At 31.2% G+C, this 17,468-nt stretch overlaps 1 protein-coding gene across 3 annotated transcripts; it reads right to left on the bottom strand.

Annotated features, from left to right (window-relative positions):
• Positions 1-980: 980 nt before the first annotated feature.
• On the bottom strand, positions 981-16,981 carry LOC106684915 (uncharacterized). Of its 3 annotated transcripts, none has more exons than XM_067049659.1 (6): positions 16,916-16,981; positions 10,563-10,835; positions 6,553-6,678; positions 6,000-6,241; positions 4,407-4,574; positions 981-3,643 (listed from the first exon to the last, which is right to left on the bottom strand). In XM_067049659.1, exons 1-6 carry the CDS (start codon positions 16,964-16,966, stop codon positions 3,241-3,243), a joined length of 1,263 nt encoding a protein of 420 aa, XP_066905760.1. In that variant the 5' UTR covers positions 16,967-16,981; the 3' UTR covers positions 981-3,240. The 3 variants fall into 3 exon arrangements, with proteins under 3 accessions (XP_066905760.1, XP_066905762.1, XP_066905761.1); XM_067049661.1 differs by lacking the exon at positions 16,916-16,981 and adding an exon at positions 12,339-12,415; XM_067049660.1 differs by lacking the exon at positions 16,916-16,981 and adding an exon at positions 12,168-12,257.
• Positions 16,982-17,468: the final 487 nt, after the last annotated feature.

The raw sequence follows: 17,468 nt of genomic DNA, 5'->3' as shown, positions 1-17,468 counted from the left end.
ATCAAATATAGGAATAAATGTTATAATCAAAATTAATTTATTTGAAACAATTAATGTAAACTATAGAACCAAGAAAAAAACTGATATAAACAAACCAGATAAAAAGGGCAACATAATATTTTTTACAAATTGAAATATATTTTCCAAAATTAAGGAATAAAAGTAAATAAAGGCTTTTATACTTATGAATGGGATAATATTATGCTGAGTTTTATGTAACAACATTCAATGAAAAAATATATTTTAATGTAAAAGATCAAATTGAAATACAGTACAAACAAAAGGTACATAGTAGTAAAATTGATAGTACATATAACAATGTTATAATAAATATTACATTTAAGAAACATCTCAAAATTTAATCATCAAATAAATTTTTAAAAAATGTTAACAATTAAAAGGTCTAATGGCACTAGCTGAGCATGCTATTAAAAATGACCATAATTTTGAATTTAAAAAAAGTAATTTAAAAAAAAAATAACAGTACGAGCTTAGCTTCAATGTTAGTGATAAAAATTACTCTATAATGTACCATTATTTCTGAGAAGCTTTGATTTTCATATATAAGAGAAAAAGTGGTCATTTAGAGTATTGGACCTTGGATTTATCAGAAGAGTTGAAATGACTCTTAAAGCAGCTTAACCACTTTCACTGAGCTAAGTGCTCCAGTGAAATAAATATAAATGGTTCTAGCTGAAAATCTTAGTAACATTGAGGGTATTTTTATTATAGGTCATACAAATGACTTTAATTTTAACATTAAAAAAATATTAAAATTCCCTTTTTAGTATCAATTTCTAGAATCTTCTGCTATTTAACTTTTTTTTCCAATTTGTATTGGTGCATTTAGTTCATAAATATTAAAAAATAAATTATGATTATTAAGGACTATGAACAGACTCGAGATTTGCTCTTAAGGCTATAAAAAATTCTTTTTGATGTAACCTACTGGTTACCAGGTCATTTTTGTATTGGACCTACCGATACAATTAATAAAGCAAGTAAAAAAGGAATGATTGAAACAGCTTAATCAATCAAATAAGAATCAACCATTAAGAATAGTTGATTCTTATTTAATAGCTAATTGAGCAGCTCCACAGCTGTCAAGAAGTGATAAGATGGTATAAAGACATCTTAGGATTGAATATATTCAGGCACCTTGGATTGAGAAGGGTACCACCTCAATATATCTCTTACAGGGTAGGTAAACTACTTGGTAAAATTACATGTATATGAAGAGGATGAAGCTTGACTAGGACCAATATTTTTATATTAAGAAAAATATTTTTAAAAATCTGTTGCGGTGTGTGCATCATACAACTTTCACTTATTACCCCACATATGACCCAACCTATTTTGTAGGTTGGTGGGTTGTGTAAAAGTTATAGCTATTATTGTGTAATAGGAAAAAAGAAAAAAATCTAAAAAGTCGAAAATTATGAACAAATAATTTTTATGTTGCTGTTGCTGTAAAATTTATATTTAACAATTTCTTGGGGCATGAGTAACAAATATAAATTTTTTTTCTGATAAGAATACAATAGTTCAACAAGGATAGCGAAGTCTTAATCAAATCGGGAAAGTTTGTGTGGTCTCGGCCCTTCCCGTCCGAATCGAATGCCTGTTTTTACTTTTTTTCACCTTTATTTATTCATAAAATTTAATATTTTATAATTATCTATTATTTAATACTGCTAATAAAGTGTACTGTTTATTTTTTTAAATAAACAAAATTACAGGTACTTTGGAGAAGAAGTTTTTAAAAATTCGTTATTTAAACAACTTCAATGAGTGTAAGACCCAACTGATATTAAAGACCATTTAATTATTTATTGATATAGGCTAAATCAATTATTTGAGCTAGGCCTTTCACAGGCACACTCACACCATTTTGCAAGACAATGTTTTTTGGACTCAGGGAACCTATAGGAAGGTATAAATTTAAAAATTTAAATTCTAAATTTTGCACGATCTCAATATTTTTTCTAACTATAGTTTCCATGTATAGGTAAGTGAAAGTAAAAAGTGTATAAAGAGGATGGCCATGAAAATATCCAAAATAGTAATTTTATTTATTTATTTATTTAATGTAATTTACAACTGTACAAAATAATACAATAAGTAAATATGTTGTATGTTTTATATACACTAGAAAATCTTGGGAAGGAACTACCCATTGGTGGTACTTCAAACATTAATTTAAATTAGAAGGGCACATGGCCATCTTCTTTTCAGACGCCTAGAAGGATTATCAGGGATTGTTAAGGATGAAAGATTAAGAATTAATGGGTTAGGATGGTTAAGGAATTTGGAATGAAAAGACGCATATCTGTTTTGGGCCAAATCTGCAACGAATGGGATGTTGAGGTCTTTGTGAATGAGTTTATTTGTAACGTAATAAACGTAATAAAGGAGCATCAAGGATTTCATGTAGGATTTTGGATTGTAAGGATTGGATACGGGAGGAATTTGATGGTTTGGTAGAGCCCCGGAGCTCAATTCCGTATGTCCAAATTGGTCTGATTATCGTAGTGTATACTAATTTTTTGCAGTGAAAGGGATTTTTTTTCTGATCTAGAAAAAAATAATAACAAACCATTAAATATATACAAATGAAAAATGTATGTACATATGTTGCCAAACTAAAATATCTTGTGAAATAAAATAAACCACCTTGGTAGTGAATGGGAAGTTTAGAGCATTTGTCAAGTAAGTGTTGTAGCAATCAGAATCTATGAGCAGATTTTGGTCGTTTCAGTCTTGTGTGTGGATTCCAAGTAAGTCTCATGTCAAGATGGAGTCCTAAGTATCGAATCTGTTCAACAGGCATTAGTGGAGTATTTAGAAAGGATACTGTAGCACAGGAGGGTGGAGGTTTACGACGGAGAGTAAAGGTGATCAGATGGGATTTGTCAGGATTTATTTTGATTCTCCAGTTTGGACACCATTCTTCAATAGATGTTGTGTGTGTCTGTAGTGTTTGTGATGCATTAGTTGGGTCGTTGTTTACAGACAGTATACATGTGTCATCAGCGTATGTTGTTAGGACTGTGTTAGGGTGGGTTGGGATGTCTGCTGTATAAACCGTATAAAGAATGGGACCTAAGATACTACCTTGAGGAACACTGGCGGACTGAGAAAAGAGAAATGAGTAGGCTAGGTTATGATTTACTTTAAAGGTTCGAATAGTAAAATTAAATATAAATGTTAGTTGAAGATTATTAATCTAGGAGCATTTGTCTATATGTGACCCTGTTCTTCTAGTTTCAGCAGTTCAGGACCCATTCTTTGTTTATACATATCAGAGTAGAGATCTTTTCCAAAACCGATAGAGCCATCAGAGAGTAAGAGTTTTTCCATGTCCAGGGCATCTGTCCCCTCAGCAGTCATGACTGCATGAAACACTCCCACTAGAGTCAGCCTAAAAAATGAAATTCTCTCCATTTCAGCTGCTATTTCTTCATGGGTAGGCAAGCTTCCAGAATAATGATACTTTTGAAGTGTCAACAATAGGCTGTTGGTGTATGTCCTTAGAAGGCTTTCATAGTGTTCACGCCGTATCTTGGGCTCTATAGAGGCGAACATGAAGTATGTTACGTCCCAACACGGTGAGTTGTAATGGCTGACCTGGAAGTCGAGGAACCTTAAACAGAAAATTCAATATTATAATCTGAGGATCAGATTTAACTTCCATTACTACTTAAGTTAGGAAATAAAAACTGATTTTAAAGATTTGATTTCACTTCATTTTCTAATAGTAACGCGGTATCCCCTTCACTTCATAAAAAAATGTTGAACAAATAATAATAACCATTTCAAACGTATGATACTTTTTTTTTTTTAGAGGTAATCAAAATGACAGACAAGGGTGTGTGATTGGGCTAATTTGATTGCTGGGGAGTGATGCTTAAGCGGCAATCTCTTGGTGAATCTGCTATAGATACGTGAAGGTAAAACCAGGAGAAAATATATTTAAGGTTCCCCTATTATTGTAGTTCACTAATGTATTTTCGATTATGCATTTAGGAAAACTATTCATTTTTTATCACCTTCGCTTTGGCTGCTATGATCACCTAACAAAACGATATTTTTCTTCAAACTGGTTGCTATCTCGCAGGAAATTCATCGTATATTTCTGAAATGGTGACAAAAGTTCAGAAATATTAAATTATTGTAGAGAAATTTGGATTTTTTGGGGAAAAACATGGTTTTCTAGGAAAAAGATTAAAAATCATACCTCAACAATGAATTGAAATATTATAGGAAAGTGAAGTTGGTGACACAAGACTACAGTTTTCTTAGCTACTCTACCATCAAGAAATAACATGCACTCCTAGAACACCCTGTATCATTCTAAATTAACAATATGAATTAAAAATCATAAAATGTCAATTGGCAAAACCAACCGGACTGCGATGGGGCGATGATTCCAGTTGTACTTGAATAACATGTTGTTCGACCAACAGTCTCCATGGTTGACCACATTAAATCTAGATTCATCTAGTTTTCCAATCTCTAACATCTTATTCTGTAATGTCTCCAAAGGCATTAGAAGTTTGTCAGCCACCCTGTGCCTGAAATATAAAAATTATTATTATTTACTACATATGCGTTTATCGAGGCTCTAATTCCGAAACATTCTAGCTACATATATTTGACTCTGTAATTAGGATGGTTAGATTATTATGCTGTTTCATTTATTTCAGTAAAAAAGATTTTATTTATGAAATATCATGCATTGTTGTGCATGCAAAGAAGAAGTTGCACATAATGGCAACTCTCTACTTATGATAATATTTTCTTTAGCATGTTTTCATTAAAAGTATTAATGTAAAAAATTTTCAACCTTTTATGCTAGTATTTTTATTATTATCTTTTTAATCTAAATACCTATGCAATAAATTACTATTAAGGAGAGGAAAATATGAATGAAATTATAAGTATATATATTTGTTTCTTGTAAATAATTTAGCTTGACTTGTTCAACGTCATGAACCATTAATCATATTTCTAGATGTATTATTTGAATCAATAAAGATTACAATAGAATCTTCTTAAAAGCTAACGTCTTACACGTAGTATCTCTCGATGGCGTTTAATTACACAAAATTATCAAACCAAATTGTGAACATACCCTTCAGAGATTTCTCTTCCATATAATAAGTAAAATATAAAATCATAGATCATATATAACTGAACCTAAAAATATACGGCCCCATTTTGAAAAATCTATTAATCATCAGTTGAGTATGTATGAGTTAAATTATTAGAATGAGATTTTAAAAACAAGGTGAACATCTCGTTAAACGAATTGAATCTGAGGAAACTAAAATTTTCCAAGCCAATTGTATTTGCAGGAATTGTGTTGAGATGAAAGGTCATCTAATGACTACGATCATAAAAGGTCAGGTAAAGATACAGAGAGCAGGTGATCAGCAAAAGGGGTTTAGCACGTCGGCTCACTTGGTTAATATGCCCAGATTTTGAAGCCAACTATATAAGGATTCTCTAAGATTTTTTTATTTTAATTTAGGGTAAAGTGCTTGAGGGAAACTAGCATATACATATCCTTCATCAGCTAAAATTGATTACCACCGTTCAAATTCTGTAATAGAGATTTAAAGGGACTCTGGAATTCAAATGGCATCTGTAACGTCTTCAATCATCATCTCTTCTTTCAAGTAGCTTTCTGATTTCTTAGTTGACCAGAGAGCTAGAGGGAGTCTGAAAGTAAGGATTTTAAGAGGTAAGTGATGAATAAGGAAAGTAAGGCGGTTCAAGGAGAAGAATTTCATAAGCTCATCAATAGAAGAAAGAATATATTCTAAGAAGAGGGAATCGATAGAGGGACCGATGTCTTAAACGGTATCGAAATTTCACTAACAAATATTAAATGGTTAGAAATAGTATCAAATAAGAGATTTTTAATTGTTTCAATATTGTTTATATACGTCAGGAATCTTTTAGTAGAGAATATTATTTACTCTTTATCTTCTTACCAGGCTGATCCCCAGAATTGATGCATTGCTTCACTGAGATTCCGAAGACCGCAGTGAACGAACATTTTGATGAGGTCCTTGTCAGTGATGATTGCATAAGGCTTGAAATCCTTACCATTAACAATTCCTCGCTCTTCAAGAATCTTGGACATGCCATGGAACCTGCCCAAACTGTGTAATACTAGGTGTCCATGTTCCAGGTCCAAGCAGGATTGACGAGGGCTCATTAGGAACCCTGTAGCCTAAGGCACAAAGGTTTGAATCAACCAAAGAACATTAATTATTAATACTGATGTAATCTAAATATTACAAATGAAGTGCTCCATAATAAAGATTAAATTTAATTTTTAATGTTTACAAAACCCAATACACAACTGTGGGAATCATCATTGTGTATGATAATCACTTTAGTTCTGCTGCAGCCACACAATGCACTGCTCGTTTTTCTCAAGGTAACGTAGTCACCTCTAGAATTTTTTAAAAAGCATCTGAAAATATTTTTTGAAAAATAGTTACTTTTACAACTAAATAGATGCATAGATGCAATAGATACCTTAAGATCCTCGAAGAGAAGATAGGTGTAGGGTTGATAAAATATCAGCCTGCCCCAGAGCATCTCTTCAGTTTCATGATATTCATCCATCAGTTCCTCCATCTGCTTGAGGATTCGAAGGTACATCTGACGACAATTTATTAATATGGTTAGTTTATTAGAAATTGAGCCTTTCGCATTGTTCTATTGGAAAAGTGTAAGCTTATTTCTATAGCAAATAAAGGGATTAGCATGTTTCCTGAAAATAAGGAATGGTTAAAGGGTTTTAAGTGGAAGGCTTTAGGCAAGTTTCATCAAGATTGTTGGAATAGTTAATTAAATGATTTTATAAGAGGTGGTTGGTAAACAGGAACAAATTTTTTGTTGATTGCCGACGCTTCCTCCCACAATTTAGGTCTTCATTCGGTCTGTTATGATGGGTGGAAATGTTCATCAATAGTGACTCTCCTGCCTGTAGTCACTTTATACTTAGTACTTAGGGGCAAGTTTCAGCCCACTCAAACATAGACTTGTTTTCGCTTTTCTACAAATAACCCCTTCGTCATTAAAGTTTATGAACTTTGGAAGCTTGGTTCGAGCTAAAGCATATATAATCATCATCATACGTCAATGAAACCAATTGTCTATGAATCACTTACATCACATAGACATAAGTAAATACGTGAACAATAATCCACTTGTTTCTCATGATGGCCATCGAAAGTGATGTCATTTAATGAGGTTATGAAATATTATAAACAAATGTTAGTATTTTAAGCTCACATTGTTTCAAAACACTTAGAGATATTACTGCGTAACGTGAAATATCGAACTTAAAAATCAGTCGAGTAGTCCATTTAAAAAATTGTTAAAAAGATGCGAACAGACATATTTGCCTCATTTAATAAAATAATTTTTCAGCGTTAAACCCAATTTTTTTTAAAAATCTGAAAACATAAAAGCTGTTAGCTCGAAATATTGTTACGTACCCATAAACGTGGAGGAAAGAGAAGTATAATGGAGGGGATAAGCTGGCAGGAAAAGTGAAGCTAAAAAGACGGGCCTTATAATAGATCCAGGGAGGTGCTAGAGGAGTAGATGCCATCTGTTATTATTTTAGGTTATAATGGCGGATATTCCTATTAACCCCAATGTAAACCTGAGCCCCAAGAGCATGGCCAAACCCTTGGTTTTTGGCATCACTTCTGCTTGCAAGAAGAGTAGGGTTATGCCACCACCCTGCCTATAAATAAGCAGGTTATGAGCATTCCTAAAAAAAAAATACTCTTTTTTTTTACTATAGGTGGATGAAAAACCCATGCCGTTTGTGGCCGAAAGAGTGAAGGTGTCTACATTGGCTGATTTGTTACTGTGGGTTGACGGTCCCACGAAATGAAGAGTTGACCCCTCCACCCATCATGATTAAAATAGGTTGGTAACCTCTAGATAACACCACATCCATAGATAAAACCAGAAGGGATGACTTAAAAAAAAGTAAAAATCTGTTTTTCTTCTTTAGCGCACAGAATGAAAAGTAAAGTCAGTCTACCATTCAATATGGGTTGCCAATAGTTCTTAAATAGTAGTGACTTCATTATGTAGACGGAAGACGGTTCTTCTTTGTGAAACACCTGACTGAAAGGCATTCAGTCAGTCCCCTGAAATGCCTGTTTTTGGTCTAATTGCAAACTATGTGACAAGATATTTCCTACATCTCAAGTTTCGAAGATATTAAGATATTTCAGTTTCGTTCTTGGTGTAATCTACATTTGTTGTCAGTAAGTTCATATGAACAAAGCTAAATGATTTATTTCAAGGAATATAAAGTCCTTGAACGATAGTTTGTTTGCAATGTGGGTTACCTCACGGATTCTAATATGGTCTAGCAGCCCATATTAGTAACCAGGGCCACCTTATGTAAAATAGGGGCCTGGAGTAAAATAATGCATCAATCAAAGCTAATCCATTCATAAATTAATACCTACCCAGCTTAAATTCCATATATTTAAGGTTGAAATCTGGTAGGAAACATCTTTAAAGCTTCTTTTAAGCTCATGTTCATTTTTTCTTAATCTAACAATTCTTTATTTAAAGTTTTAATTTATATTTTATTTTTTAACATTTTCAATTAAACTCATGTTTGTATTGTTAGATTATTTTTTTTTAGTCGTTGTTATAAAATATCGATAAAAAAAAAAAAAAAAAAAAAATAGAAATACATCTTACAATTTAAGTATAATTTAATTAACTTTTTTTGCAAATATTAAAATTCCTTCTGCAACCCATTAGATTCAATCCAAAGCAGCAGTAACCAGTGTATTGGATGTTTTTAACAGTATTATATTTTTTTTATGCGCCACAAAAGACATCAGTATGGTCACTATCTCTGAAATTAGATAGTAATCCACAATTATGGGGGCGCGGTGGCACCGTGGTAAGGCGCGATGCTACTAACTCCAAGGATCTGGGTTCGAATCCGGCAGGGCAGAAAATTGTTTTATGTTACATGGGGTCCAACCAGCCTCATAAATTGTAAATTGGCTAAAAATTTAGCGGTCGAGCGTGATTCTGATCAAATCACCTATTTGCACAACCGTTGGTCTAGTAACAGCACTTCCTTCCAAAGTACTGAGGCCCTGACCCTTCATGAGTTGTAATGGTACAGTAGATTTTTTAAATCCATAATTATACCACTTTCTTAATATCAGAAAAAAATGAAAAATAAATAATCTTGAGAGATAGTTGACCGTGGTTGACTTATACGAGAAGATAGTTGGGGGAGGAGGGTGCGGTCAAAATAAAGTATAAACGTTGGATTAGAAACAATTATTTTTTTTAAAAAAACTTTACTTATATTTTGCCTCTTTATCTAATATTACGGCTACATATTTCATTTCTTACATATATTTTCTTTCTCTCAATTTTATTTATCTTTTTATAATTTTAATTTTTAAATTATTAATAAACTAATATATACATATTTCTTTGCATTATATAACTTCATTTATATTTTATTTCCTTAATTATGTTATTTTACCTACTTATTCAATTACCTATGTATACATTTTATTTTCCACTTCTCTCATCACTTTATTTTACTAAGTTCATTCTGTATAATTATTTACTTTATGTCATTCTGTTCATATTTTTTTTTTCTGTATTCATTGGTTATCTTGTTCTGTCTGTTCTTATCCCTGATAAAGGCTAGAAATTCTGGCTGAAGCGTTGAAACGATTAAATAAGTTACTTCAACTTATTTGTGTTTTATTTTGACCGAACCCCCCAACAATCTTCTCCTCGTATATCAAAAAATAAATAGTTGAACTAATAAATTGTTTGTTTGTTACATGCTCATAGTCTTCATGTTTCACATAACACCTTAATACAAATACAAATACAAAGCAAGCTAAATAGTCTATATTAAAACAAAATCTACCAAAATGGATGGTAAAGTATCGAGTTAGCGATAGTAAGGTAGAATGTTGGTATTATCTTATTTGATAGTACAATTCATAATTAAAATCTTTTAAGCTGGTCACAGTGGATTTAAAAACACAGAGACAGGAATAGAACACGAGTTGTCGGATATTATCGTGAACTACTAAAAGTTATTTCAGTTTTAGGACTGCTAAAAGTTAGCAGCTTGCATATTGCCACCAATGTGATCCCAAACAATGCATTATTCCCACCATGTTTATGTTGCATTCAAGTCTTTGGTCTCAAAGGCTTCCTTTCTGACATAAATTTGGTAAATCCATTTTCATCTAGAAACAATAATATTTTTAGAATGAAAGTGGTTCGTTGACAGGCTCTCGGATGACCCATACTATCTTAAAATCGTTTGTTGCTTCATGGAGCGGATTTCGCACATTTTTGGAAGTATACTTTTACCTTATGATCCAATGTGTTAGTTAACTTTAATCGCATGAATTATCTGAACTTATTCTTCAAAAAACTGTAAGAGCAAAACTTCCTTTCTAATAAAACATTGACCTTTCATTTTAAACATTACATTAAAAAAAAGAACTTACTTCAGTTTCTATCTTGAAGACACCGAGATTATCGACGAATTCTTTATTTTTTTCCTCAGGTGGTACTTCCTTCAAAATCAAGTTCTTGTATGACTTCCTGCCATTGCCTAACACCACTTCGAGAGTTATCCTGCTGACCAAAGACAGGTAGTTCTCACCCTTCGGTAGGGCGGGTCGGGCCTCACACTTCAACACCCTCCGAACAGCCAGTTCCTGGTTCTGCATTTGAAGCACGGCCTCCATCATAGCAGGATCCAAGTTAGTAGACGACATCTAAATGCCGAACATATCTAATATTTTTTAGTTGTAAATGTCACAAGCTTATATAAGTATATATAAAGGAAATAATACAATAATAAAGTTAATAGGCTTAATAAAATCAAAATTAAATTAATTTTTTTTTATACTATTGATTGATAATAAAATAGTAACAATATCTCTTATTATGATAGGACAAATTTTTGAAGGTCTTATTCAATTTATTCTTTTAAAGGTTAATTATTTACGATCTCCATCATGGCTAATTGTGGAAGATGAGAAATAAATGGGCTTAATAAATAGTGGGAGAAAATAATTACGATATAAAATTCAAGTTTAACTCATAGATATCTGATCAGTAAGCAGCCACCGCCAAAATGTCAATACTGCAACAGTGTACTTACGATCAGTCACATATTTGAGTAATGTTATTTCTATGCCGCGAACTTGAGTAGATTGGGAGTAGGACCGAGTGTATCGGATGCTCTGAATGATGACCAGAAGAACGTGGAAATGGTTTTGATTTCCTTAAAAAGGAATGGTCTTTTGAATAAGATTTAAACCAGAAAATCTGTTATACGTAATAAAAAATTCCAAAAGAAGTAATTATTTAATCTTTTTTTTCGTAATTATTTAAAGAGAAAAATAAAGTGAAATAGAATTATAAATATAAATGAAATAGAATTATAAAGCGCCATACATAGGCGTTGATGACCTCAGGGTTTTATGCCCTAAAGCTCCAGACAACAACAACAACAATTACACTATAAAGTGCCAGGAATTATCAAAACTGTTACTAAAATATCAAAAAGAAGAAGAAAGTTCTATAATGAATTTAATCATCATTATATAAACTTTAACAATAAATTACAACGATAACTAACCATATGTTTGATTAAATGGAATATATTTCATCCTTGTTGATAAGACTCAATTAAATGAATGCATAATAAATTACTTTTGCAGTTATATAAAAATGTACATAGATTCTGCAATGCCACATTAATTAACGGATACTATTAACAAAATTCCTCATTAAATGTTAATCAAGGTTAAGTTGATTTCAATTTTTCAGATGATTTCTAGATAGTGCACAATTTTCCTGATTTTTTTTTTAAAACTATTTATCACGGAAAATTTACAATATTTCTTGGATGGCTTATATACCACTTCAAACTCAGTTCTAAATCAAAGTAGGTCACATTGAATGACAGTTATACTCAAGTTATATTGTATTCTAAAATAATATTTCACTGGTGGTAAATTATATTTAATTTACAATGAAAAATATATTTCCATGGTTATTAGGACCAGCCTTTTATCCTGAGCCCACAAAATATATCTAACCTCTGCATCCAAGAGGAGCCAAGGACGATCGATGTATCTCATTCGACGATCATTGGATGATTGGTGGAGGGTCATTGCTAGATCTCATGTTTTAAATTTGGCTTCTAGGCTCAAGAATTTTTCCCCTAGAAAATAATCTTATGATGACAATTTTAACTTTATCCAACATACCTCATGACTTTATATGCAGGGTCCTGTTAAAACCAAATCACGCCCAGAATGAAGTCACTCAGGGAAATCCATCCTTCAGTTACTAAAAGTACTAACTAAAAAAAAAATCTCTTTGAACACAAATAACAAAGAAGAAAATTCTGAATACTAGTAATCGTTCCGGTCTTTAAATGAAAATATTTAACGCCTAGAAATCCTCCAGTCAATCGATAGATTTTACTTAAATGCTATTTATAAGGGCATGCGATTTGCGTATAGAATATTTTAAAGTATTTTAGTGACCGTTTGATCTGCGGAAGATTTTTCAGTAAATTTAAATTGGTAAAAAATGATTCAAGAGTTGCAATGGCTAAGGACAGGCTCACCAATTTAAGAATACTTTCAATCGACTTAAATCTTACTCCAACGTTAGATACAGTAAATATCATGGATGATTTTCCCACTTTGTAGAGCAGGAAAATAAAGTTGTGACTGCTATGGTGATAATTAGAGATCGTATTTTCGTGCAATTGCGTATTTTGTACTCTATATTCAAATTCTGACCTCAACAGGTATTCGAATCATGGAAAAGATATTCAAATAACAATAGTTTTATATTGTTCAAAATTGCACGTTTTGGGTTTTTTTTTCTCACAATTTGCCCGTTTTGAGTTTTGCACAAAATTTACTCTGAAAAAAAGAACAAAAAAAATCTAGTAAATAGAAGTGATGAAATTCTTGGAATAGTATTAACCATTGGATGGGGGAACTAAAAAAAAAATCTCTAGAATAAGATTGTTATAGGAAAGTTCAGTGTTATTTTTTTAACTTGGTTTTTCAGTCTGTTTCTAGCCCTTCATTCTTCCACCTATATTTTTTAAATACTTTATAAGTATTGGGCTTCCATATTTATTCTCAAACTTAAAATCGAAGAATAGTAATTCCTTTAAAATAGAAATATAAAACCATTTAATACAGTTTCCTCACAGCTCTTCAATCAAGAACAAAAATTTGATTTGTTAGATAATATGTTTTCATTTTATTCATTTGTTATTAAGTCATTCATTCATTTTTTAGGAAGTATTTAGCGAGTTTAATTTAATTCCAACAAGTTTAGGTAAGCTTTTCATGCATTAATTTCATAAATTAAACAATAAAGTTTATCCATATGTATATATAGTTGACCGTAAAGACGGTCAACTATTTTAATGTCGGACATTAAAATAGTTTTATACTATTTGTTCTTCTTTTTTTGACCGCAACCCTGACTATCTACTTATAAATAAAGTTTATCATTGTAGAGAAAAAAAAATGGGCAAAATTTTGCTGTAAAAATCCAAATTGTGAATAAAACACCCATGTTTTATTTATGGTTTTTACTGTATACAAATCCGGTCTCTTGACATAGAAGATTTTTTTTGTCATGTACTTTGGATTGTCCCAACATTCATTAATGTTCTTTTGTTGGCCAGCTCGTCATAATATATTTCTTATATCCTATTTTTTAATTATTTTATTATATTTTAGAAAGATAAATTTTGAATTTATTACAGTTTGATAAACTTAAAATTTTTTTTTATTTATATTTTGTAATTTATTATTTTTACATGAATTTTTTTTTAGTCAGAAATTAAATAATTTTTGTTTTAAAAATTAAGGATTGGTATTCGTTCTGTTTTCACTCCTAGTGCAGTTTGTCTTAACACCTTTATCTGCTATAATTGCTTATCTTTCTTTAATATAATAACATATATGATAGTTAAAAAATGTATCTGGGTACTGTATCTCGACCTACCTGAACTCTAGACCTGTAGACTCCTTGCGTGCTAGCTTGTAAACTTTCCCTGAAGTGATGAAAAATTTAGTAACTAGTTTTGTTATAATTTATCTTTACTTAAAGCTGACTGAATAATCATCGTAACAGATTACACAAATATAAGTACATTTTTAAATTTGAGGGATTTAAACCGGCACCTACAAGAGGCAAATGTAAATATTATTTCTTTTTCGAAGACAGATAAAAAATATATTACATGTGTGTAGAGAAATATTTCGGTAAGAAATGTTACGATTGTAAAATTTTTAAATGTTGTGAAATTTTAGGATTAGATAGCAAAATGATATCAGCTTATTTGCTTTGACTGTCATTGTGACAAGTCTACGAGAAAGTAGACTAACCAACAATACTCTTTGGACCACGATTGCATTAAATTGCGTCTGAAAACATAATTATTTTGATAGGCCAACTTCTGTTGGTTGCTTCAAGATACTCGTACGGGTCGTTTTGGGGTTCCTGATAATACTCAACTTTTACTTAATATCTTACAAACGTCTCCAAGTTTTGTGTTGATTGGTGGGAGCCTGTCCAGCAAAATTTGAAGTAAATTAAATCTTCCTTTAGAGGAAGATTTTATTAAACATTTAAACCCAGTTAAACTATTTCAATGGGAATAGGACCTAGCTTATATTAAAGATCATTTAATTATTTATTAACATATCGAGTTTAATTGAAATCGTTGGAGCCATTTTTAAGAATTAAAAAAAAAAAATGTAAATGTTGTTTGTATATACACGTACATCACTTCCTATATGCATTAAAATCAATGACAAACTGCTCAGTCCTCTTGGAGCTATCGTGTTTCTCATTTCATTCTTGATTTGTTTTAATTAACAGGATTTAGGTGACCCTGCCCCAGTGGGATGGGTGACACTGCAGAGGACCAATTGCATAAATTTGCATCAAGTCAGGTCTCAGATGACGGTGGCCCTGAATCTGATGTTTTGTTAATACGTTATCCTATTTTTATCATTATAAGTGAGCATTACGTTCCCGAAAACTATATTTCATGGATACGAAAAATAATGTTAATATACTGGTGAGAAAAGATATTTATAATGCCACAAGGCACTACTTCACTGATATACATATACAATGTAATATGTATGTATTAATCAAATATAATAATAAAGGAGGTTACGAAAAAAAATGAAAAAAGATAAAAAGATAATTTTCAAAGCTTCTTCTGATTTTATGGAAGTACAACGTTAGTAATTAAAATAAAATCCCTCTTTTTGGAAGGGACTCTTTCGTTAGTTTTTCATCTGAACAATAAAAATTTAACAACCAACTTTTAACAAAAAATTATTTACAAATATAATATTTTTCTATGAAATAATTATGATACAAACATTGATGTAGTAAAACAGTCTAAAATTCTTCATGGACCAATATTATTGAGACAATAACGCACAAGCAATTTACTGATACTCAATTGGTTGCATGCTATCAAATAAAGGCGCCAACTGTTCAATTTATGTCAATTATTCGCAAAAAAAACCATCCAGAATTGTACTAAATAGGATAACTAGGTGAATAACCAACAATTTCTAAGAAAAACATTTAGACAGACAAAAGAAAAAATGTATTACTTATCTTAAAATGACATATTTGATTTTTTAAATCCATCAATAAATGTTTTTAGAACCACGTTTAAGACTTACTTTTTGATTGCAAAGTTTTTGAAGTTCTATAGTGAACAATAATTGTTTACAAAAAATTAAAAAATCATTGAAATCATTGATTATTAGAGGTTTATGGAAAACGAAAGTAAAAGAATTTACCTTGTTTCAACTTTTTTTTGGTTAAATTTGGAAAGTTGAATACTTAAAAGTTGACCTGGTTATACCCACGTTTATAACTTTTTTATGCTTAATTTTACATATGGGGTCAATAAGACGAGAGATAAGACGTAAAAAAATATTTTTCATACCAATAAAATTTGCCCTTCTCTCAAGATAAGGCAATACCATATACCATAATTAGAGAGTTTTTGCACGTGTGAGAAACTATATCAACTTCATTAATAGATAGGAGCCAGTGGTTCAATATCGTTTTATCTTATGCCTACTTCGAGATTTGTTAAGATTTGCAATTCAGGTACAATATTTATACTGAATTGAATTGTTACTTTTCAGGCTCTAATGTATGATTTATGTTGGCAGTTTCTCAAATAATGTAGCTGTCTATGAATATTATATATCACTAGCTGCTAAGCGGTATTGTTTGCTGTAGATGCATTTTCGTAGAAAAATGTTCTCAGAAAAATTTTCATCCAGCATTGACGTAAACTGAAAGAATACTTAAAGGCAAGAGGGGCTCTTTTGATTCTAAAGAAATTATCCAAACTCAAGACATTGCTTAAGGGCAAGCCTTCTTACTCAAAAAACTAAATAAAATGAGAATGAGTACCAATGAATAAGATGATAAAAATCTGAAGACGGTTGGATACGGGGTATTGCTTATGGAATTCTAAATCAGAATTTAAAAGAAAGAATTGATTTTTTTTTTTTTTTTGGATTCTTGAAATCTACTAGATAGTAAATTAAAGGATTGGAAATAATAGAGGAGCATACTGCCAAAATTATAATATATTCACTTTGGGGGGAAATGTTTAAATTTGAAATTAAAATTAAATTAAATGGGAGCGTTTTGATATGAATGGATCATAGTTATCAAAGTTTAATTCGACGTGGTAAAAAAAAAAATCAACTTTTTATAATAATATAAACCGACATTTTAATATTTAAAAAAAAGTTACCGTTTGACGTAAACCCCCTTTGATTGAATTTCCTGATAACCTGTAATCCATACATATACTTGATAAGATCAACTCTCTATCATATCTGATTTTATATGGCATTTAAAATATCGTTCATTTAACAAAATGTTTATTAGTTTTCAATGTATATGCCTCCCCACCTGCTTATACTTAAAAAGATAACACAATATAGTATTCAAAACTTCTATTATCGTACCTCAATCAGAATGTAGTACGCGGAGACGAGCCGAAGATACAACTGTCCCCCCACGAACTGCTGTTCACAATGGCCTTCCCAGATAATTATATCTTTTTCATCAATCTTACATACATGGTCTGTATTTTGCCACTTATTACTGTCGTTTAGTATAGTAGCTGTAATCGAGATTCCGCGAGTAGAGAAAAACTATAATTGAAGCTGAAACATGAATGAAAATCGCCGCGTGTTCAAAAGATAATCAGCAAACCTTAAGGTCACTAAAGAAGGGTAATAAAATCATTACTAGAGAAAACAGGATACAATCACCGGACTTCAATGGTTTCTCTCTCAAAT

The sequence above is a fragment of the Halyomorpha halys genome, unplaced genomic scaffold, assembly GCF_000696795.3.
Source record: "Halyomorpha halys isolate HHAL.00 unplaced genomic scaffold, Hhal_1.1 Scaffold629.1, whole genome shotgun sequence".
In the NCBI taxonomy this organism is placed as follows: Eukaryota; Metazoa; Arthropoda; class Insecta; order Hemiptera; family Pentatomidae; genus Halyomorpha; species Halyomorpha halys.
Note: the sequence above shows the minus strand (reverse complement) of the source record. Positions and strands in the feature narration are given on the sequence as shown.

Bases quoted from the DNA above. Each gene is read 5' to 3' on its own strand.
- LOC106684915 (XM_067049660.1), bottom strand. From the start codon at position 12,242: ATGACCCTCCACCAATCATCCAATGATCGTCGAATGAGATACATCGAT. The intron at 10,836-12,167 runs GTTAGATATATT...TTCGGCATTTAG, and splicing joins GGCTCCTCTTGGATGCAGAG to ATGTCGTCTACTAACTTGGA. The intron at 6,679-10,562 runs GTAAGTTCTTTT...AATTGTCGTCAG, and splicing joins TCTTCAAGATAGAAACTGAA to ATGTACCTTCGAATCCTCAA.